General features: G+C 40.7%; 1 protein-coding gene across 2 annotated transcripts; it reads left to right on the top strand.

Moving 5' to 3' along the window:
• Window positions 1-13: 13 nt before the first annotated feature.
• Window positions 14-18,069, top strand: STIL (STIL centriolar assembly protein). 2 transcript variants are annotated; one of them, XM_042874152.1, is made up of 16 exons: window positions 14-319; window positions 1,002-1,109; window positions 2,053-2,168; window positions 2,266-2,453; window positions 3,452-3,699; window positions 4,464-4,547; window positions 4,666-4,752; window positions 6,063-6,210; window positions 7,348-7,457; window positions 8,223-8,337; window positions 8,988-10,031; window positions 11,302-11,467; window positions 12,195-12,420; window positions 14,262-14,454; window positions 15,070-15,323; window positions 16,545-18,069. In XM_042874152.1, exons 1-16 carry the CDS (start codon window positions 288-290, stop codon window positions 17,371-17,373), a joined length of 3,948 nt encoding a protein of 1,315 aa, XP_042730086.1. In that variant the 5' UTR covers window positions 14-287; the 3' UTR covers window positions 17,374-18,069. The 2 variants fall into 2 exon arrangements, with proteins under 2 accessions (XP_042730086.1, XP_042730085.1); XM_042874151.1 differs by having other exon boundaries at window positions 2,233-2,453.
• Window positions 18,070-19,775: the final 1,706 nt, after the last annotated feature.

The raw sequence follows: 19,775 nt of genomic DNA, 5'->3' as shown, positions 1-19,775 counted from the left end.
GCGCTGGCAGTTCGTTCCCCGGGGTGTGCTCCGATTGGTAGAGGGAGTCATCCCTGCTGCACGCCGATTGGCTCGGAGTGAACAGCGGGGGCGGGAGCACGTCCCGTTGTGCCTCGTGATTGGCTGGTGGTAGTTGGCGGCGCGGAGCGAGGGGTTTGTGCGAACGGCGGGAGGCGAGGCGGGCAGCGGGGCGTCGTCTGTGGGTGCGCGGCCTCGGGGCCGCTTCTGGACCTCTCTGGCTCCCGGTTGGGACGGGCCGGCACCGCGTCCGTGAGGCAGCCGCTCCCATGGAGTCCGTTCTGCCTGGAGCAGAGCCGAGGTAACTATTGAGGGGGAGTCCGCTCAGCCCTTCCTTGAGAGCGGCGGGGATTCTACGGGAATCAGTTAAGGGCGAGGTAGGGGAGCTGCTGCCAGAGCTGCCCTAAAGCGATGGAAGCTCCTTCCTGAGGCAGCAGCTGGGCCGGGCCTGAGATTTCCAGTGCCTCCCAAGGAAGTTTTGTTTGTTTGTTTGTTAAACAGCAGTGAGATTCCTGCTGCAGGCCGTTGTGACGTCTGTGCTTTACATAAGGGTTAGTGTGGTCGGTTAGGCACCTGATAACAAGCGTATTGCTGCTCGTGTGAATCCGTTTGTGGTGCTTTCCTCGGCCTCTCTGAAGCAGGAGATCCAATCTCACTCCATATTGCTTAGTTCAACAACTGCTTTATTTCTGAAGCCTTCCACGTTTTAAATGGGCTTAATGCTGACTTTAAACGATGAGCCACGTGGGGGTTTAGAAGTTGATCTAATATTAAGCTTGGCAAACTGTGATATTTGTGTTTGTGCACTCTGGGAGTTTCTAATCCTTTTCATTGCCCATGCTGTATCAAGCACAGCTTATTCGTGTATCCAGTAGGTTGTTTTTTCTTATTGAGTTACTTTTTGCTTCTCCCGATGAATGTTATTTGAAAACTTATTGAACTTAATATCTTACTTTCTTCTTTTCTGCCATCTTTTTTCCCAGGTTTGTTCCTGATAGAATGGTCCCTTTCAGTTTCCCCCTGTCCAAGTATGCACTTTGGGACCCAGTTCCCTTGGGTGATGTCATTGGTTCACATCTTGCCTATTACAGGTAAGGATAGCCTTTTTTTAAGGTAGCTAACAGGTAAAATAAATTGTGATAGCAGCCCTTACACACAGGTCAGAGCAGCTTCCACATGTCCTTGCTACATGATGCTTCTTGATTTTACACATTCTGACAAAACGTAAAATGGATTACTTTTATTTTTTATGAGCACACTTCATTATTGAGCAGGTAGAATATGCATCATCATTGCTATTTGTGCAAACCCGCAGCTTTACTTGGAACACTGAACTCTCTCCAACTCAAAATTGCTATGTTGAGCTAAATTATGCTGATATATTTACTAACCAAGCTTCCAAATTCCTTCCTTTTATTAATTGAGTAGTCATTTTATTTATCTAATTCTTTTCCTGACTTACATTTCTACATCACAGAGCCCACACTACTCCTCCTCCTATTAGAATCCCAATTAAATATTTTGCTAAAATGAGAGAACATGGGCTCAAAATTAGTTAAGCGTTGTGACCTGCTCTTTTGGTTTATGAAACTCCTTGGAGGTTCTGTGTTTTGGTCTTAGTGTTTCTTATCTGGTACTCCTGGTACTAAAATAATTCACTTGTTCATCTCTAGTTCTTGCAGCAATGTTGCCCTCCAGCCTAAAAAGCTCTTCTCTCTCCTTGTTTAATCTCCCTGGAAAAAAACTCTCCAATGCTTGCTTGGCTAGTCAAGCAAACAACTGTTGAGGTGATCATACAGTTCTGCTCCAGTTAAAATAGGTTATTCTTGAATATGGATCACTGGGATGTTGCACAGAATGTAAGAGAACATTTTAACAGTATTGTACAAAACTCTAACTTTATCGCCTTGATGTAAAGAAGCAGCCTAAAGCCTTAAACATTTTCTACTTAGAAGATTATAAAAGTCAGGAAATTATTGCAATAAGACACACTGAAAGTAATTTAGGTCTTAAACTTGCTTATTGTCCCTCTAGAAATCCAAAGTTGTCTATGATGGAGAAACCCCTGCGTCTTGCCTATCGCCACGCTAAGCAGAGCGACAAAAGATCATTTGCCTGTTTTTTGCTGGGGACTCTCACAGTAGATGAAGGTAACTTTAAATATCAGGTACACAGACAGTAGTGGTCGAATAAGCCTTTATCAAGGAGCCTGAGTTGTTGCTCTTGGATGCTGTGTTTGTTTTAAAGATGGGGAAGGCGTAACGCTAACAATAGACCGGTTTGATCCTGGTCGAGAAGTTGCCAGCGGATCGAGCAAGGTTCCAACTGCATCCCTTCCTGGAGACTTCTTGATTCCATGTACAGTTAATGCGTGGGGACCTTCTTCAGACAGCATTATAGTGCATAGTGCTGAAGACATCAGCTTGGCTTTCAAGGTAGGTGGCTGCTGGCAGACTTGAGGTTTTTCAAACAGTGAACTGCCTTCTAGGTGGGAGATTGGACTGTGCACAGAGCTTGATTTCCAGCCCCACTGATTTAAAACAAACACAGAAAAGTAGTGGCTGAAGGAAGGCCGCTTAGTTGGTTATGTGGAATGAGCTGTTTGAAAGTCATTGAAAAGCATGTTGAAAAGTGCTGAAATCAGTAGTCTTCAGAGAATTTTAAGAATTGAAACTCTCTTTAAATCTTGGACTAAATTCTTGCTGTGTGATCATAAATCTTCAGCTGCACTAACCCCCCAAAATGAGCAGGACGTCTGTGGTAGCAACAGACTTAAACAAGAAAGAGCATTTTTTCTTTGAAACATATAAGTGAGTTCCAGTATTTACATGGCAGCTCATAAAAACCATTGCTGGGCAAGTGACATGCAAGAAAACCTGTCAATTCTCTATAGACTAATACTTATATCTGAAATCTGTCTTATCTGGACCCCATAGACAGATAGTCTAGTGTATGCACCATCAATTTCATTAATTATTTGTCTGTGGTTTTGTTGTGATACATGCATAAAAATACTTATATTTTATAGCACCAGTAATGTTTACTTTGCATCTAAATTTTCCTCAGGGTGATATGTCACGTGTTAGAATACAGATTTCTTGAAAACTGACAGCTCATTTTGAGATTCTAGTTGCCTGTCATGATTTCATTAGTTTTCATACAATTCAAGTAACCTTGGTTTTCTGAGCATAATATAAAGCAGTGCTAATATCGGTGTAGTTTAATTTCAAACACATTTTACATTATTATTCATTATATTCAGTATAACCAGGAGCTTTGGAAACATGACTTAATAGGTTTCATTTCTATAGTGCCTATTGTAGTGCTAGCTATAATGAATAATCTGAGTTTCCACTGTAATAAAAACTGAATTGTAGAAGTAAAATGAAGACAACTTTGTTCTTTAACTTCTTTCTCTTTTCCCTGCTTCTAGGATCTGCAGGACAGCCTGTGCAGTAAAGATTCACTGGATCTTTCTAAACTGCTCACTGTCAGAGCTCACATTGTTTTCACAGAGAACCTGGATAATCTAAATTTTAGTTTTCACTGGGCTTCTGTTACTGCAGCAAATATTTTGGAATACACACCAGTGAAGTCTGTCCCAATTATTCCCACAGCCCTAGCAAGGAATTTAAACAGCCCTATGAATATTGCACAAGTTCAAGGCACTTATAAGTGTGGGTAAGTAAAGGACAATGCTCAAGCTCCTTAATTGGCCAGCCAGTATGTTGTGTTCCTTAAAAAAGGGAGGTGGAGGTTGTAGTGCTTTTCTTTTTAATGTAACAACTGATACCAAAAGGACATAATTTCTAGTACCTAGAAAAACATTATAAACAGGAAACAGAGTCAAGAAAAAAATCTTAGCTTGTTCAGTAGGATCTCTGGCTTTTGTCTTCAGGAGCACCTTCCTGCTGGGGCAGGCTGAGGTGTACATAATTAATTAACAAAACAACTATAAACAGCATTCAGTTGTGTAAACAATTCCACTGCTGGCCCTAAAATGAGCATCAGATAAATGTGGAAAAAAGCTTTTTCTGTTAATCATGCTTATAAAGATGATAGCCAGGAGTTGTCGTTCTGATGGTAACTGTTCTAATAGAGTACAACAGGGAAATAATTTGAGGCAACTGAATGCTGTTTTAATGTGAGTGACCTTGTGAATGCATTTCTGAAAGTTATTCTTTAAATTCACTATGACTTGCTGTTAAATTTATTATGACTTGTCCTTCTGGATTCATTGCTAGTGAAAGAATATTAAGCAAGGGTTGTGCTTGACAATTCTTTGATGCACAGGGCTTTGGTGAAAAGCTGTAGATATGGAAAAAGAGGGTTTTTTTTTTCCCAACCTTTTTTTTCTTTTGGTACTTCATAAACTTTCATTCGTCTCTAGAATTTTTTGACTTACCAAATACTGAAAATAAAGAAATAAATCATCTTTGTTTCAGCTACCTTACTATGGACCAGACACGAAAGCTACTTTTGCTGCTTGAGTCTGATCCAAAGGCGTATGCTCTGCCATTAGTTGGAGTGTAAGTATCTGGCTCTTCTAGATTAATGCTCTTACTGATTTAAGAGGTATTTGATGGGATATGTAGTGGAAACTCAGTAATGTAATGATCTCTAATTAGATATTTCTTCTTTCTTTAGTTGGATGAGTGGCGTTACTCATATCTATAGCCCTCAAGTCTGGGCCTGTGGCCTGCGATATTTATTCAGTTCTTCAATTCAAGAAAGGCAAGTCACTTTTATCTACAAAACAAATTACTGGCTACCTATCAATGTGTCCTGCCCAGAAGGCATGGCAGCATGTGCTCTTTCAAGGGTATTTGAGAGAATATCTGATTGATGCTATATAGGAGTTGTGTCTGTCTGTTTTTGTTGTTGTTCCTGGTTTTGACTTATGCCTCACAAATCTTCTGGAAACTGATAAGCGTTAGCAAGCTGGGTTAAACATCACAAAGACAGAAGAAGGTAAATATTAATATCAAGGTCACTTCATTTCTTTTTAAATAAGAATTGGCAGAAAACATTTAAACAGAGGTGGGGTTTTAGTTTAGTTTTTGGAGTTTTCTTCTGTTTGACTTCTTGATATGTGGTTTTTCCCTGGTTGTATCTCACCATTTTCTTGTGCTCAGTCATACTTGCCTTTCAATTATTAAATGAAAACATATTTGGTGAACAGATGTTTGTAATTACTGAACAGACTTTTTCCTTAAGCAATTTAAATACACACAGATGCAGATAAGAGCCCAATTAGATGATTAGATTTGTGTAGCCAAGTTAGATGCTTGACTTTCATTAACTTTCTGTGATTTTTATCCTGGAAGTGAATTGAGTTGATTTGTTAAATCATGCAAAGAGAATTTACATCTGCAGACTAACTGCTTAATCTGTACATCATCCATCTTCAACTCTGAAGTTGTAAGAATCATTTTGAAGTTCTGTCTGAATGTGCTTTTCAAGCATCTGATTCTTACTGCTTTTTCTATCACAAATAGAAATTAAAAAAAGAAAGTAGCATGGAAGTAGTCACACCATATCCTGGAAATGCAGATTGTTTTCTCTAAACTTGCTTGGACTTCTGTGTTAATGTTGACTGCTGTAAATTCACTATTTTCTACCTGTGTAATAAAAAAAAAAACCACCACACAAAAACCCTTGCTATAATTTTTCCTCAGAAATGTTTTTAACACTGAGTGTTTTTTGGATGCTGAGGAGTAACAAACATCACTTCTACAATGTTTTCTTCTATACAGTTATTAAAGTCCTTCAGTGATTCAGTCAAAGTAGTAAGTGATCCCAAAGGAGGTAGGAAGCAAAGAAGTTATTCCCACTGTTTCTGTACTCTGCTTTGATTCTTACATATGGCATCAGTCACAAGGCTCTGTGCTCTGCCTATATATAGCTCAGTGCTCTCAAAATGCACTAAGTGACCAGTCTGATAAATTGTGTGATAACTTCTCCAATACATTGAGAAGCTAATGACCTTCTTCCTGTTTTGTTTTGTTTTTTTTTTTTAAGATGTGGGCTTTTTTCTATTTCAGGGTTTTCTCGGAATCTGGCAGTTTTCTTATTGTGCTCTATTCATTGACACACAAAGAACCAGAATTTTATGAATGTGGTCCTTGCAGAGGGCAGACTGAATTAGGGTTCCAGCTCTTAACTTGCAATGAAACAGTGCACCTCTTCAAAGTAAGTGGCTTGATTATTTACTGTATCACAGTAGTTAAAAAAATCAATGTTAGTTGAAGTATTTAAAGGAGGCAAATAATGTGACCCAGATGAAACTGCGCTGTTTGAAAATGACAGCTATTTAATGTTACTACTTTTATTTCTGTTTTGAGTGTCTTAATTGTGAGTTCAGCATGTATCAAAGCAAGAGAGAACCTCTAAAGTCAGCAGCACCTGCTGACTTTTCTAGTAGCATTTTAAGAATTTGTTTTTTAAAATGCAATGTGCTGTATTGAGCTTTGCTAGTGTGTTTTTTTTTTAAGTGACCTTTTGGCTTTATGAACAGAGATTGTTATTTCCTATGGCATTCCTTAATCTGGTGTGCTGTGTACATGCTGAAAACTTCTGTCAACTGCTGTGGGTGATGCATGTTTGTTTTCTGAGGAGCAAAGCCTAGCTAGTTGTGCTCTGTTCAGAGCTGAATGCAAAACAGCATTCAGTGGTTGGTAACTTGCAGAGCTCTTGCTGTGCTGCAGTAACAAAGCAGGAGAAATTTTTATCTTTGTGCAAGGTAACTTTCAGAAAGAATTTCATACAGCACCTGGGAAGTACTCAAAGGGCTTGAGGAAATCCTAGAAAATTTCTGTTCTTTAAATGTTTTCCTGGGAAAATGCAGAACCTGCAGCTGAACATTTGTTCATTGCGTGCTCTGTAAAGAAACACACAGGGTAATGTGACCTGTGCTATGATGCTCTGCTCTTTCTCCAGAAAAAGCTTTCTGGAGACAACGAGGCCTTTAGTAATTGAGGCTTCCTTCTGCTGTTCCCAGCTGTGTGTGAACTGGTATAGGAACAGTTGTTGTTTCCTATGATGATGAAGGCTTGTGGAAGACTACCTAAGCAGTTACAACAAGGAAGCATCTGCTCATGGCTATAATTAGGCCAACTTTTTAGTTTACAGAGTAGCAAGGGGAACAGTGTTGAACAGGAAAGGAAGCCTGCCTACTTGTAGTGGTGAAAGAATTGAGAATTGAAAGTGAAGAACAAGCAACAAATACTCAGCTGCAATCTGCCTTGAAACCATTTCTTTGGGAGCAGTATCTTGGTTATCAAAAGCTGACATTGGCATGCTTCACAAACACAAAAATCTTCATTTCAGAACGTTGAACCTTCAGACAAGAGCCCTATCCAGTTTGTGTTGAGTGCAGAGAAACAAAATGCAGAAGCAGAGTTCTTCAGCAGAATCTGCAAGAAACTTCCTACTAAAAGGTAAATCTTATACACAATAATCAAATATCTATTGAATCAGATTTTATTTTTACATTTTCTGTCAGGCTAGCTCTGACTATAGTGATGATTTTTGCATTAAAATCTGAATGGGCTTGTGTTTGTTCTTAGAGCTCACATTCAAGCAAGATGGTCAAACTCTTTCTTCATTGCTAGAGAAAGTACTAGTAATTCTACTCTTGATACTAATGGTTGTAATTTGTACATTAGATGTTTCTGAGGCCTCTTTACTGATGAAGCTTGGAGTCCTTTGGCTCAAATCTCTGAAATGTATTTACACTGGTAAAACTTTTTTCTTCTGACCTTTCAGAGCTGATAAGTTGGAACTTGAGGATTTTGGGAAACCTGACTTATCCATCAACTTTTTATCTAGAGCTGAAAGATAGCCCTTATTGTCTTGGTTCTTTAAACAATGCCACAATCTTTACTTTAGCACTTCCTATCTTCCTAACATAAATCAATGCTTCTCTTTTAGAATGGCATCTAAAAGATGTATGTGTGGGGATGTGGAGAGAAGAGGATTAGTATATTTATTGTCCCAGAGCAGCATTTGTGTTTTCATTGTTTGGTCTTAGAGCTGTTTGCCTTATGAACTTTCTGGCTAACCAGGGAGATATATAACTGCTGATTATTAAGAAAAAATGATGCTGATATTTCACTGTAGACTGCACAGTGAGAGATGTGAAGGTTTATATTACTGCTGCCCAATCTGACAAGCAGTTTTTAGTTTGACTAATGTTGTTTTAGCCCTCCTCATGGTTGTTCACCTGGTAAGCTGTCAGCAAGTGATCATGACTCTGGTGTAGAAGATGAGGATTTATCCCCAAGGCCAATTCCAAGTCCTCACCCAGTGAGTCAAGAGGTAACTAAGTAAATAATGTCTCTAGGCTTTTCAGATTCTAGAAGATGTGATAACTGAAGCAGCAAAGCTAATTGTAAGGGGATGAGAGCTTCATTCTCAAAATGCTAACAGAAACAGAACTGAAGTGTTCCAGAGAGTCCCAGCTCCTGTCTCTAGTCAGCCTGCTTTTGTGCTGAGATGATAGGCACTTCAATGCATATACTAGCGTTTGGGAAAAGATTATCTGCTATTTTATCTTGGTGGGTTTGTTTTGTTTTCTGTTTTTCTACTGAAGCACATATGAGCATAACATATTTATACATATAACATATCCTTGTGGATTATCCCACAAGGGTGGTGCTGTCTGCTGGTTCTAAGAGTAGTAAGAGGGGGAATGTCAGGTGGAGTGCAAGGCTTTTGTTTGGTAGGTACAGCTGTTAAGCCATATGGAGACAGTACTTCAAGACTGGTCCTATAGCTTTTTCTGCTTTCTCTATGCCTGGACTCTCCAGTCATTAAAAAGGTATTCCTTCTATGGCTGTTTTGGAGCTGGTAACAGTCATACAGGTTTGAATGGAAACAATATCTTTGACAAGTACTAGGAAGTTCTGCTTGTGGAGTGCAGAAGTATTTTAGACAAAAATTAAACTTGCTTATGTAATTACCTTCAGGTTACCAGGATCTTTCCATCAGTTCCTGAACTGTCCCTTGTTTTGGATGGGAGCTTTGTGGAATCAGGACAATTGCCTAAGCCTGCAGGGACTTCAAATGCTAAAAGTTTTCCTCAAGCACCACATCAGTCTGTTAAAAAGAAATGCTACTTAGGATCTGTGTATTACCCCACCCAGTGCTTTGAAGACAAACAAAACTTTTCTGCTAACATGGGAGATCCTTCTGTGAGGCAATTGCCAAGCCATTTAAACCAGAAGATTCCAACTTCGAGGTCTTCCTGGGGAAAGCAGGCTGTAATACAGCAACAGTTGCACTGTAAGAAGTCTTGTCCGCAATCAAGAAGTAGTTCTGGATCTTCTTCTCCTTCAACCCCTTGCAGTGGACCTTCCCCAGATACATCTGTGCATCAAACCAAAAGGCCACCACAAAGACTTGTACTAAATCCTGAGGGAGCTGCACAGCAGGGAGAACTTCTGGTTAGAAAAACCTCGGTATCTGACTCCAGGCAGCTTCCTGCTGTTACACAGCCAGTCCTCTACAACTCCTCTACTTTTTCACTGCAGAGCTGCAGAAGACCACCAGAACTGCAGGTGCCAATTCATGTTCTGCCTTGCTGTCCAGCCAGTGCATGCAGCTGTCAGTTTCCTGCTTCCGTCCAATATAATTCAATAAACTCGTGGCAAGGAATTGGTGAAATGAACTCCAAACATGGAGCAGAAGTTCAATCAGAGATAGCTCAACAGAGCCCATGCACAGTGTTCCATCCGAATACCATTTGTCCAAACATTTGCTGCAATTATACAACAAGTAGCCCTATAAGTATGGGATATCATGGGAAAATGGGGAGCTGTTCTCTTGAAAATAGCTTGTCACCTGGAATAAGACTGCCTGCAAGTGCAAGCCCCTCCAGTCCCCAGTGCTGTGGTGCTCACTCACCTTGTTTGCACACAGCAGGATCAGATAACGGGATGATGGGATTATCTCCAGATGCTTACAGGGTTCTTACAGAACAAGATAGGCAACTCAAATTACTTCAAGCTCAGGTTTGTTGAAATGGCTTCTTTCTCTTCTGCCCTCTTAGTGATTGTTTTGATACTTTCCCTGTCAAAGGAATAAACTAAACACTGAGCTTCATGAGGAAGAGAGCCTATCACACCTGGTCCAGTCTGGGGTTGGAATTAACTCTGCTAGTTGATGTTACTCAAAACACACTTTTGATCCTTCCCTAGTTAAACTTTATGGAATTATAACAGTAAATGTAATGTGAGGGTTTCTCTTTCAGCAGACTGGTTTATTATGCAAACTGATAGGCCTTCTATATAGTTGTTTTTCAGTGTGTTTTGGTTTTTTTTTTCTTAAACAGTAAATTACTGTTTGTCAGTCTATACAGACTAGAGACTGGAATTAAGGTAAACGTGCAGGTGAAGTACAGACTGCTCTCATGAGTTATTTTGTCAACCTTCAAGTCTGCAGCTTCCTGAGCTGTTGAAGCTCTTGCTTAAAAAATTTCAATTATTTACACCAAATCTTCAGGATTCATCAGGTGTTGGAGAATTGGGTTTTGCTACTCTCACTGAGTTTTATTTCAATACTGGGTTAAGTGCCTTCAAAATGCCCACCTCCTGAATTCCACTGCTAGCCCTGTGTTCTGCAGGATGTGACTTGGGATTGATGAGCCAGGGTTTGGATTCTGCTGCTGGTGGTGAATGATGGGAATAGAAAAAAATCAGTGCAATCGTAAGCAATATGGATTTCTCCTGCCTAAATTAGAAAGCTGAAATAGGCTGTAGTTGTAGTTCCTGTGTGTAAAATCAAGCTCTCAAAGCATGAACTGTGCATCAGGGAAGGAAATCACTCCTCACTGTACAAATACATTGGAGCTATGGAGTAATCAACAAGCAGGAAGATTTGAGTGCAGACTGCCTGCACTGCTGTAATTTTATCATTTAAGTGCTTGTTTGTTGAATTTATAATTTCATACCAAGTTGTTTTGACATGATATACGGACAGCTGGCATATAAAATGCTTGGCTGGTGAATGATAGCTTTGCATATGGATAAAAGGGACAGAAAATACTTCCAACAAACAGGTTTTACTCAGGTTGTCTTGATGTAGTCCTGCAGGCGTGCACAAAACCTCTGATTTGGTAGCTCTGCCATCACACACTGCTGAGAATGGAATTGTTATGAGACTTCTGTGGCAGTGCATCCTGGATTTGAGTCCAGATCTTCAAGGGTACAAACTTAATTAGCTTCTGCCTGTTATACTTTGTATTTCACTGTACAAATTACACCATTCTGATAACCGTTGCAGATCCAACGCTTATTGGAAGCACAGGCTCGCCAGGCTTGTTCCTCTGAAGCAGCCACAGCTGGCAGTGCTCTGCAGCCTGAGAAGCAAGGGGAACCTGTTACTATGGAAACACAGTCCTCAGCAGGCTTACCCCTGAGGAGAAGTGTGAGCATTGCTGTGAGCACAGGTAGAATGTCATTCTTCAAGGAAAAGCAGTCGTTGCTTCATGGCTGTTTCTGTGATTTTGATTGCAAGAGAGGGGATGTACTGCAGAAATGCTGAGTGCTCACAAGCGTGCACCTCAACACCAACACCAGCTGAGTTCTCTGAGTGTTATTTGTGAGTTTAGGCTGCAGTGGCAGCAATTTCCATAACTTCCATCACTGGAAGAGTTATTTTTCTGATAGCTTTAGCAATGTCTTGTGGTTTTAATTGTTTAAAAAGAAAAAGTATTGGAAAAAGAAAACAGCCACTTTTTTTTTAATGCACTATTTTGAAAGGAAATAGCTATTACCTTATCTGATTATCTTTAAATGTATTTATTGCTTACTGTGTTAGCTGTGACTCATACAGGTGTATGCATGAAGGAAGACCGTTCTCTTTAGATCTAGCAAGTTTTGCATCTTGCTGTAAGGTTACATATTACTGTATTGGCTCCTGCTTAATCTATAGGAAAATATTATTTTGGTAATTTCAAGATGGCTCACTTGTTTTCATCAAGTGTGCTTAGTGAGCATACTTTTTAAAGTAGCACTCGGTGTTTTTGCAGCTCTTGGCTGTTCTAAACCTTAAATCACCTATAGAATGCTGAAAAAAATGAATGCAAGCAAGTAATTCCTCTAGCTTTACAATATCAGAAGATCTCAGAAGATACCAATGCTTTCCTAAATGGGTAAATCTCTCTTCTCTTCTAGGTGCTAGCTTATTCTGGAATACATCCTCAGAAAAACAGGATGACACCACACCACAGGGAAAGAAAGAGGATGCAGAGATTTCCAAGGAAGATATAAGCATTTCAATTAATGCTGAACAAGATGCAAGTAACACCAGCATTGCTTCTTCCTTAAAGGTTGTTGACATGCCCAGCTTTGTAGACAGCATTCGTCTTGTAGAAGAAGGAACTCATCAGAATGCTCTCCAGTAAGTAACTAACATATCTGGTGTTCCCATAAGCTGAACTGCCTTTCAGAAGTTACAACTCTTTGTAATTCTTTTTTTTCAGGATTTATAAATAATCACCTGACTTCAGTTATGTTCTTCCCCTTTTGTTTTTTGATTATGCTTTGAACTGTGCAGCTGGCCAAAACACAGCTGTCTGTAGAGTTTGCATTTATCAGTCATGCACATTTAGCTGCTCACCTATCAGCAGCAGCTGATGGCAGAAGCCTTCAACTTGGAGAAGCAGGCGTAGTGCTGGCAGCATTCCCTTTTTCACCTTAACTCCTGAGCAGAAAGGGGATGTTGCTGCAACTACTTGTTTTCCTCTGCAGCATTCCAAACCTTTCCAGTTCTTGAGTGGCTTAAGACAGAAAGCTTTTGGCTATATGACTGTCCTCTGAATTCCCCTACACCTAATTACCCTGTATATGCAGGTGCCAACTTCACTGATATTTCACTATTTTTTAAGGTCAGATTCCTCATGTTACAGTAACTAATCTGTCTAATTTAGGAAGAAATTTCAAAAATATTTAGTTATCTACTACATCAGTGTTAGTTTTATGTGTGGAACAGCTCTGAATTTGGCACTGAATGCTCAGGGAGTATGCGCAAAAAACAAAGGAGGTGAAATATCCTTCCAGTTAGGTTAGGTTTCTAAAATAACAATAATATTGGGAAAGGTGGATTATAATGAAGGCAGAATTTAAATATTCATAGTTCTTGATTAGAATTTGATCTACAGGCTGTTACTACACTGCTACCATAGGTGTTGCTGGTACAAATGTATCTTTCAAATATCGTATTTTAAAGAAACGGTCTTCAGGTTCTCTTCGATTTGGATTCATAGACTTGTGAAACAGTTGTGCAAGGGTCTCATAATGAGGATATGCAGCATCGCTCAGATTCCTTTGAAGAGGAAGGAGGCACTTTTGGGAATGATGAATAATTGTTAATACACCAGTAACTGATAACCTGCATTGACTCTGGCACGTCGCGTGATTGAAATCTTATCGCTTTCAACGCAGGCAATTGATCGGTTGGGTTCTGAAATTGTGTTATCTTGCATCCCTCTCCTGAGGAGAGACAGGCAGGGGAAGGAGGGTCGCTTAACAACCGCTTTGGGATGATGGTACTATTGATGTATCTCATCTCAGAAGGTTTATGAGATGCAAATGCCGGCTAGCGAGTGAGGATGCGTTGTCACTCATTCTAGAATATCTACCCCAGGGTTTTCAAATAAAAAGGGAAAGTTACTGTTTTTTCTTTCACAGTTGTTAGGGAGAAATATGTCAGCGGTGGGTTTGTTTTCAATTCACTCATATTCTGTGTGTACTGAATATGTATGTACTTGTAGCAGTGCCTTTGAGAAGTTCTTATGTGGGCCTTAAACTACCACAGCAACTCTGTTTTTTTGCTTTGGTTTAAAATAAAGAAATTGAGTAAATTATACTCAGAACACATGGAAAACACATTACTCCCAAAGTGCCTATAAAAATACTGAAAACTCATTCCAGTTTTCTAGTGATTTGTGTATCTGCTGCAAGGTTAAGTGTCGTCATCGTGTTTTGACTAATACAGAGAAGCCAATCTTTTGGAAAACCAGTGAGGCTGTTGTAATGTTACTCTGCAAGCTGTTTCTTCAGACCTCAAAAGGCTCCTTGCCGTGGTTGTTTTCTTTCAAAGTCTTAGGCAGAAAACAAATCAAGGAATGCTAGAGCCTATTTTCAATACTCTATCTTCTCTTCTGGTGTTCACAATAGGACACCGGGAGCGATGCCTTTATCTTCAAGGAAACATCTAGTTGTGTCACTGGTCTCTTTCAGGACCGGCAATGTCTCGCAAGCTCTTGTTCACAGCTCGTCTTTGGAGGAAAGTGCTAGCATGTGCTTACAGGAAGAACCAACAGGGGGAGCCAGCAACCACGTGGTGCTAATAAGTGAGCAAAACCTGGAGTCAGCCACCTCTGTGCTGCCCCGGCATCCATCAGAGGATCAGAAACTTTATCAGGATTTGCTGGTAATTAATTTAAGTCTGATATTCTACACTGCATGGAGGTAGCAACAACAAGATCACTAATACCACACTGCTGAAGCCACGGTGTGGTGTTAGCATCACAGAAAACTGCATGCAATTTTCAAGTTCATACATTACGTGCTATGGAAAAGCTCTGAGTTTTCGGATCTTCCCTTTGAGGTTTAAATGGCCGTTCTTTACTTCACTCTTTTGTGCATATACAGGGTACCATCTACTGCCAAATTAATTATGTGGTTAGAAGTTAATGTCAGTAGGTAGCTTTCCCCAGTTACCCTTTAGAATATCACAGTACTTTACCTTCAAGCCCTTTAAATGGAGGCTTTCATTTGGAACTGCGTTGCATTTAAATTGAGAACAGGTGCTTACAGAAAACAAATGTAGGATAGTGCAGAGTTTTTCTACACTTCTGTGATATTACTCAATTGTATCTAAGTTGAATATGAGTCTGGTGTATTTGTCAGAGTAGGTTGTTAGCTCAGCTACTTGTACATTGCAAAATAATTGCTTGAAACTAAAACAATTGTTTTATGGCAACTCCCATGTGTCATGATTTTGGCAATGTGGGCTCTTACCCTGCTCTCTTTTTTTTTCCTCTAGGGCCAAGTAAACCATCTCTTAAAGTCTTCAGAAGAGCAAGATCACTTTCCTGTAAAAGCAGGATTTGTTAATGGTGATGATGCAAAGTATCAAAGTATCAATGATGGAACAGAAAGGGATTCAGGGACTGACACAGAAGTGGTGGATAAAGAGAGTGTGATTAGTGCTACACTCAAACAGCTGAGAAGTCTTGGAGTGACAATTGAGTCACCCAACAGAATGAAGAAAAATACACACAAAGTGGAGAATGCCAGGTAAAATACTGACTGTTTTGAGCAGTGATTTCTAGATCCTGCCACAAATGGGGATCAGGGACTGTATTTGCTGCCAGTGGGGATTATTTGGTCTGCATTTCCTACACAAAGATGAAACACTAGCTCATGCTATGGGTATTTCAGATAGGTGTGAGAGCTCTGTTAGCAAATTCAATTTAATGTAACACAAGCAGCTCTAGCCATTAGAGCTTCTGGTGATTCTTAAGTATTGTGTGTGGAAGCACATAATTCCTTAGGAAAAAAAAAAAAAAAAAATGCTTGAGTAATTTCAGCCCTCTGGGCAATGTCAGAGTATTCCAGAGAGACACCATTTAAACTCGTAAGGCTGAACATTAAGCAGCAGTCACTAGATATTTTTATCACAACCTCTTAACCCCCATCTTGCATTTCACCAGTGTAAGTGAAACTGTTCTCAGAACTTCCACATATATTCAAAATGGCTTCTGTCCTAATCAGTGTAGATTGTGAATGCTTCCAATTGAAGTAGAGGGAGGCTGCAGTGGCTGGGCAGGGAAGATGCCTTGGTCAAACAAAAGAACAGAAGTAGAATCAAGCAGATTAGTGTGAGTCTTCAGCTCTATATCAAAAGCTGTTTCTAGTTGTACAGCCTCTAAGCTCTTTTCTCTCCATTTCACTTGAAGTTCATCGGATACTTTGATGTGTACAAGAAACTAGTATGGCAAACAGGTGAATGAACGTGCCTCTTACTGAAGGATGTCTTCAAAAACTAGAACCTTGGCACTGGGAAACATGAGATGTCCTTGCTATCTCTGTTACTGGGTTTGCATCTTCTGTTGCAGTATGAATTTGGAATTAGATGCTAGCACCCAGAGCCTGAGAGTCAGAGGCATTTGACTCCCCATTTAGCAATGAGAGTTGGCCAACAGCTCAATCAGCTGTGAACAGTCAGCTCTGAAATCTGCTGGAAGTTGGTTCTTCTCAACAAACAGGGCTGTGGTTAGCACTGAATCAGGAGGGAATATCACCAGTGTTCCAAGATATTGTTTGAATGCCATCAGTGCGACTAGCTGCAGAGATGCTCTTTAGTATATGCAGGATGTCTGGTCTCAGCACTGAGCTGTAATGTTCAGAAAGGAGGAGAAATCAATGCAGTGAGCAAAATGATTTATCAGATCATTCTGTGAAATGCATACTTCTTTCCTTGTAAATCTAAACTAATCTTTTGATGCTTTCTTTCAGCATTTTAGCATGCATAAATCCTGAAGCGGTGGTTCCTGGACTGAATTACATGTCATTTGCCAACGTCAGCATGTGTGGTTTAACTCCTAATGTAGCTGATCTGAGCATGGAAGCAAATGCTATAGCACTCAAGTATCTCAGTGAAAATCAATTATCTAGGCTTTCTCTCAGTCGCTCGGGCCAAAATCCTTCTACTGATTTCTGTTTCCAAGACATCTTGCATTCAAATGTGGAAAAGAGCATGGTGGGTCTCAGCTGGATTTCACCCAACAATATGTCATTTGCAACCATGAAGTACATGAAACGGTATGGACTGATACAGGGAGGGGACAGTAGTGAAGATGAGGAGGAGCTGCATGTTCCAGATGGCAGTCATGGCACTGTCGAAGGTGAAAGCATGCTGCACAAAAACCTTACCCCTCTGTTGGATGGCTTGAACCACAGGCCTGAATTCTCCAAAAGAACTGATGAAGGAACCCCCATTCATCTGAAAAGTCCCAGCAGAGAGTTGACCACTAATGCTCTTCTACCAGAATTGAACAGCCCTATATTAAGAAACATTACAAATGAAATTTTTCTTCCCAGAGCAGAACAAGCGAACGAGAACTCAGTTCAGATTTTAAAGGATTTGAAGTCAAAGCACAAACTGTTACCTGGGAAGGTTGAATTCACCGAACAACCTGGCAGGAAAGGTGGAGGAGATGTTCAGGTATTTGCTGGGAATCTGCATGCTCCAGCCCTTGGAACATTAAGCCAGTCAAACAGTGTGAATTCTGTTGGCACCATTCTTGATGTGAAGCAACTCAGGCAGCTGCCGAAGCTGTTCTGAGCGTCTCCCCAGAGAACTGGTAGATGCTGTTTCAAATCTAAAAGGGACCCCTTTGTGAAAGACGACAGGAAACCAAGGATTAAGTTATCTTTTATGAGGTCACTTTATTGTAACTACATTAAAGCTTGCAAAACTGAGCTTTTGGTTCAGGTTGGTGACAGCCGCTTCCAGGTGTCTGCATCAGCACTGCTCAGCATGGAAGCATGTTTGCACTTTTGTTTACAGTTAAACACAATTTTGAAGTATCTAAAAGGTGAATCGACTTGAACCCAAGATGTCCTCTTTGCTTAGCTGTAATAATGCTGCTTGTTTTCTATGTGCTTTTTAATTGACTTTTTTTTTAAACAGTGACTTTTATTTGCTTGTGCCACCTGTGAAGCCATAGAGCCCCTGTGGCATTGCAGGAGCTAAAGCACTGACTTCCAGAAGCTTTGTTTGGATTGCTGTGTGGGGTTGTGTTGGTGGGCAGGGCCATGTAATCGTGGCTGTACTGTGCTTAAAGTTACTTTGATTTTGGGCAGGATGGCACATGTAACAGACTGTATCATGAGATCTTACAAGGAAATTGGAAAAACCAGCACTTTTATCATTCTTGTGATTTTATTCTGTATGTTTTCTATTTATTAAAACGGATGTATTGCTCCTAGAGGCACAAGTTTTCATTACAGAAATAACAAATAAAGCTACCTTCAGTTGTTTGTGGTATTTATGTATGAACTTGCCCCTTCCCTGTCGTGTGGTGTGGCTGACGAAGTCACTGTCGCTTGGTATTCAGCAATTGCAATATTGGGTGGTGGGATAAGCAAAAATAAGGAAAAAAAATTGTTTTACTTTTGTTCCTTATTAACATACAGATTAGTCTGTGAAAGCATTACAGTCTATTACTGAAATTGCTGTTACAGGATTATGGAAAAGGGCTGCTCCACAAGTAGAGGAATTCAGTTAGCAATTAACTGTTCCCTTTCTGTTAACAGTTTGAGTCCTGGTTGAATTTTTAGGTGTAGTGGATGTGTCTGTGCTTTCTTTTTTCCTGCTGCAAGTCCCAGGTGCTCAGTGCTGGCTCTGACAGCTCTGCTTCCTTTGGCAAGTCCTGCCTAAGGCCACAGCTCAACAAGCATCACTGTGGTGTAACACAGCTCCCTTCTGACCTCTTGGGCTTGGAAATGAGACAGCAGCAGTGGAAGTTGCAGTTTAGTCCAGTTCCCACCATCCATAACATCCAGCCAAAGCTGAATGACAGCAGAGCCATCTGTTTTCACCCTGGTTCTGCTACATCAACATGCTTTGAGCTTAAAACAAAGTTTGTTCAGGTCTGTGCTAATGATGGCATTGTCTCAACAGAAGTTCAGCCTCTGGTGCTGACCTTGTCTTTCCTGCTCACGGGGTGTTGAACTGGAAATTAAAGCAACCCACGCTAATGTCCCAGGTCTTTCCTGTTCAAATCCAAAGGGCTACAGTAACTCTGGGAGTTCGTGGTAGGTTTGAGCGTGTAGTAATTGCTAATTAATTGATTATACCAGCAAGAGTGTTTTCTAGCATCTACCACCTCCGAGGCCATTGTGAGCTAAAGAATTGGGAGAAAGAAGCCACTTGCTATTTCAGAGCAAGGCTGGACTGCCTCTCTATGGAACAGAAAACAGCAGCTTGCATTAGGCTGTGTCAGAATTCCTTTCCTTGCAGCAGCCTCTGCCATCAATATGGATATTTGCTGCCTTTCAGGAGCCATTGCTTTCCTATGCTGGGAAGCAGGGAGCCTGGGCCATGCTCAATCTGGTGGCTCAGGTCCAGGCTTGCTGTCTGGCAGCCTGTTTTCTGCTGAAGTAGTCAAAAAATAGTTAATGTTTTTGGACATTCCACTGGGATGAATGAGGCAATTCATACCTCTGAGCTATTGTTGTAGGGTTTTGTTCTTTGTTTCCTATTGTAAAATGTCTGGAAACACAGGAAGATGACAGTTGTATTGGTTAATATTTTGAAGACTTTCTTCAGATGCTTGAGGGCTAGAACCAAAGTGAAAACAAAGCCCAACTGCTTGCCCACAGCTCGGGATGAGGGTGTGGTATTGCGCTGAGTTACACAAACCATGTCATGCTGATGGCAAATGGAGTGAGCTGTTAATTTACCAACCAACAAAACAAACCACCCTTCCCTAAAACTGCATTTCCTTTCGCAATGTAGTGCTGAGCAACTGGAAGGCGCTGGGCTTTGGAGCCGTAACCAAACTCAAGCTGTGTTTTGTGGGGAGGGGGCAGCCCTGTTCAAGGCTTTACAGTTCATGGAGTCACAGAACGGCCCGGGTAGGAAGGGACCTTATGGATCATCCAATTCCAACTCCATACTGCAGGCTGGTTGCCCCCCATTGCCACAGGCTGATGGCTGAATCAACTTGGGCTGGATGTCTC

Source organism: Lagopus leucura, unplaced genomic scaffold (genome assembly GCF_019238085.1).
Source record: "Lagopus leucura isolate 7727_CA_CO unplaced genomic scaffold, USGS_WTPT01 Super-Scaffold_100009, whole genome shotgun sequence".
NCBI classification, from domain to species: domain Eukaryota; kingdom Metazoa; phylum Chordata; class Aves; order Galliformes; family Phasianidae; genus Lagopus; species Lagopus leucura.
The sequence above is the reverse complement of the archived record's forward strand: the minus strand, read 5'-3'. Positions and strand labels throughout refer to the sequence as shown.

What these genes read in the sequence shown, in the direction of transcription:
- STIL (XM_042874151.1), top strand. Translation starts at nt 288, where the DNA reads ATGGAGTCCGTTCTGCCTGGAGCAGAGCCGAG. An exon ending in ACATCAGCTTGGCTTTCAAG is followed by an intron (nt 2,454 to 3,451) that starts GTAGGTGGCTGC and finishes CCCTGCTTCTAG; the next exon opens with GATCTGCAGGACAGCCTGTG. An exon ending in AACTTTATCAGGATTTGCTG is followed by an intron (nt 14,455 to 15,069) that starts GTAATTAATTTA and finishes TTTTTCCTCTAG; the next exon opens with GGCCAAGTAAACCATCTCTT.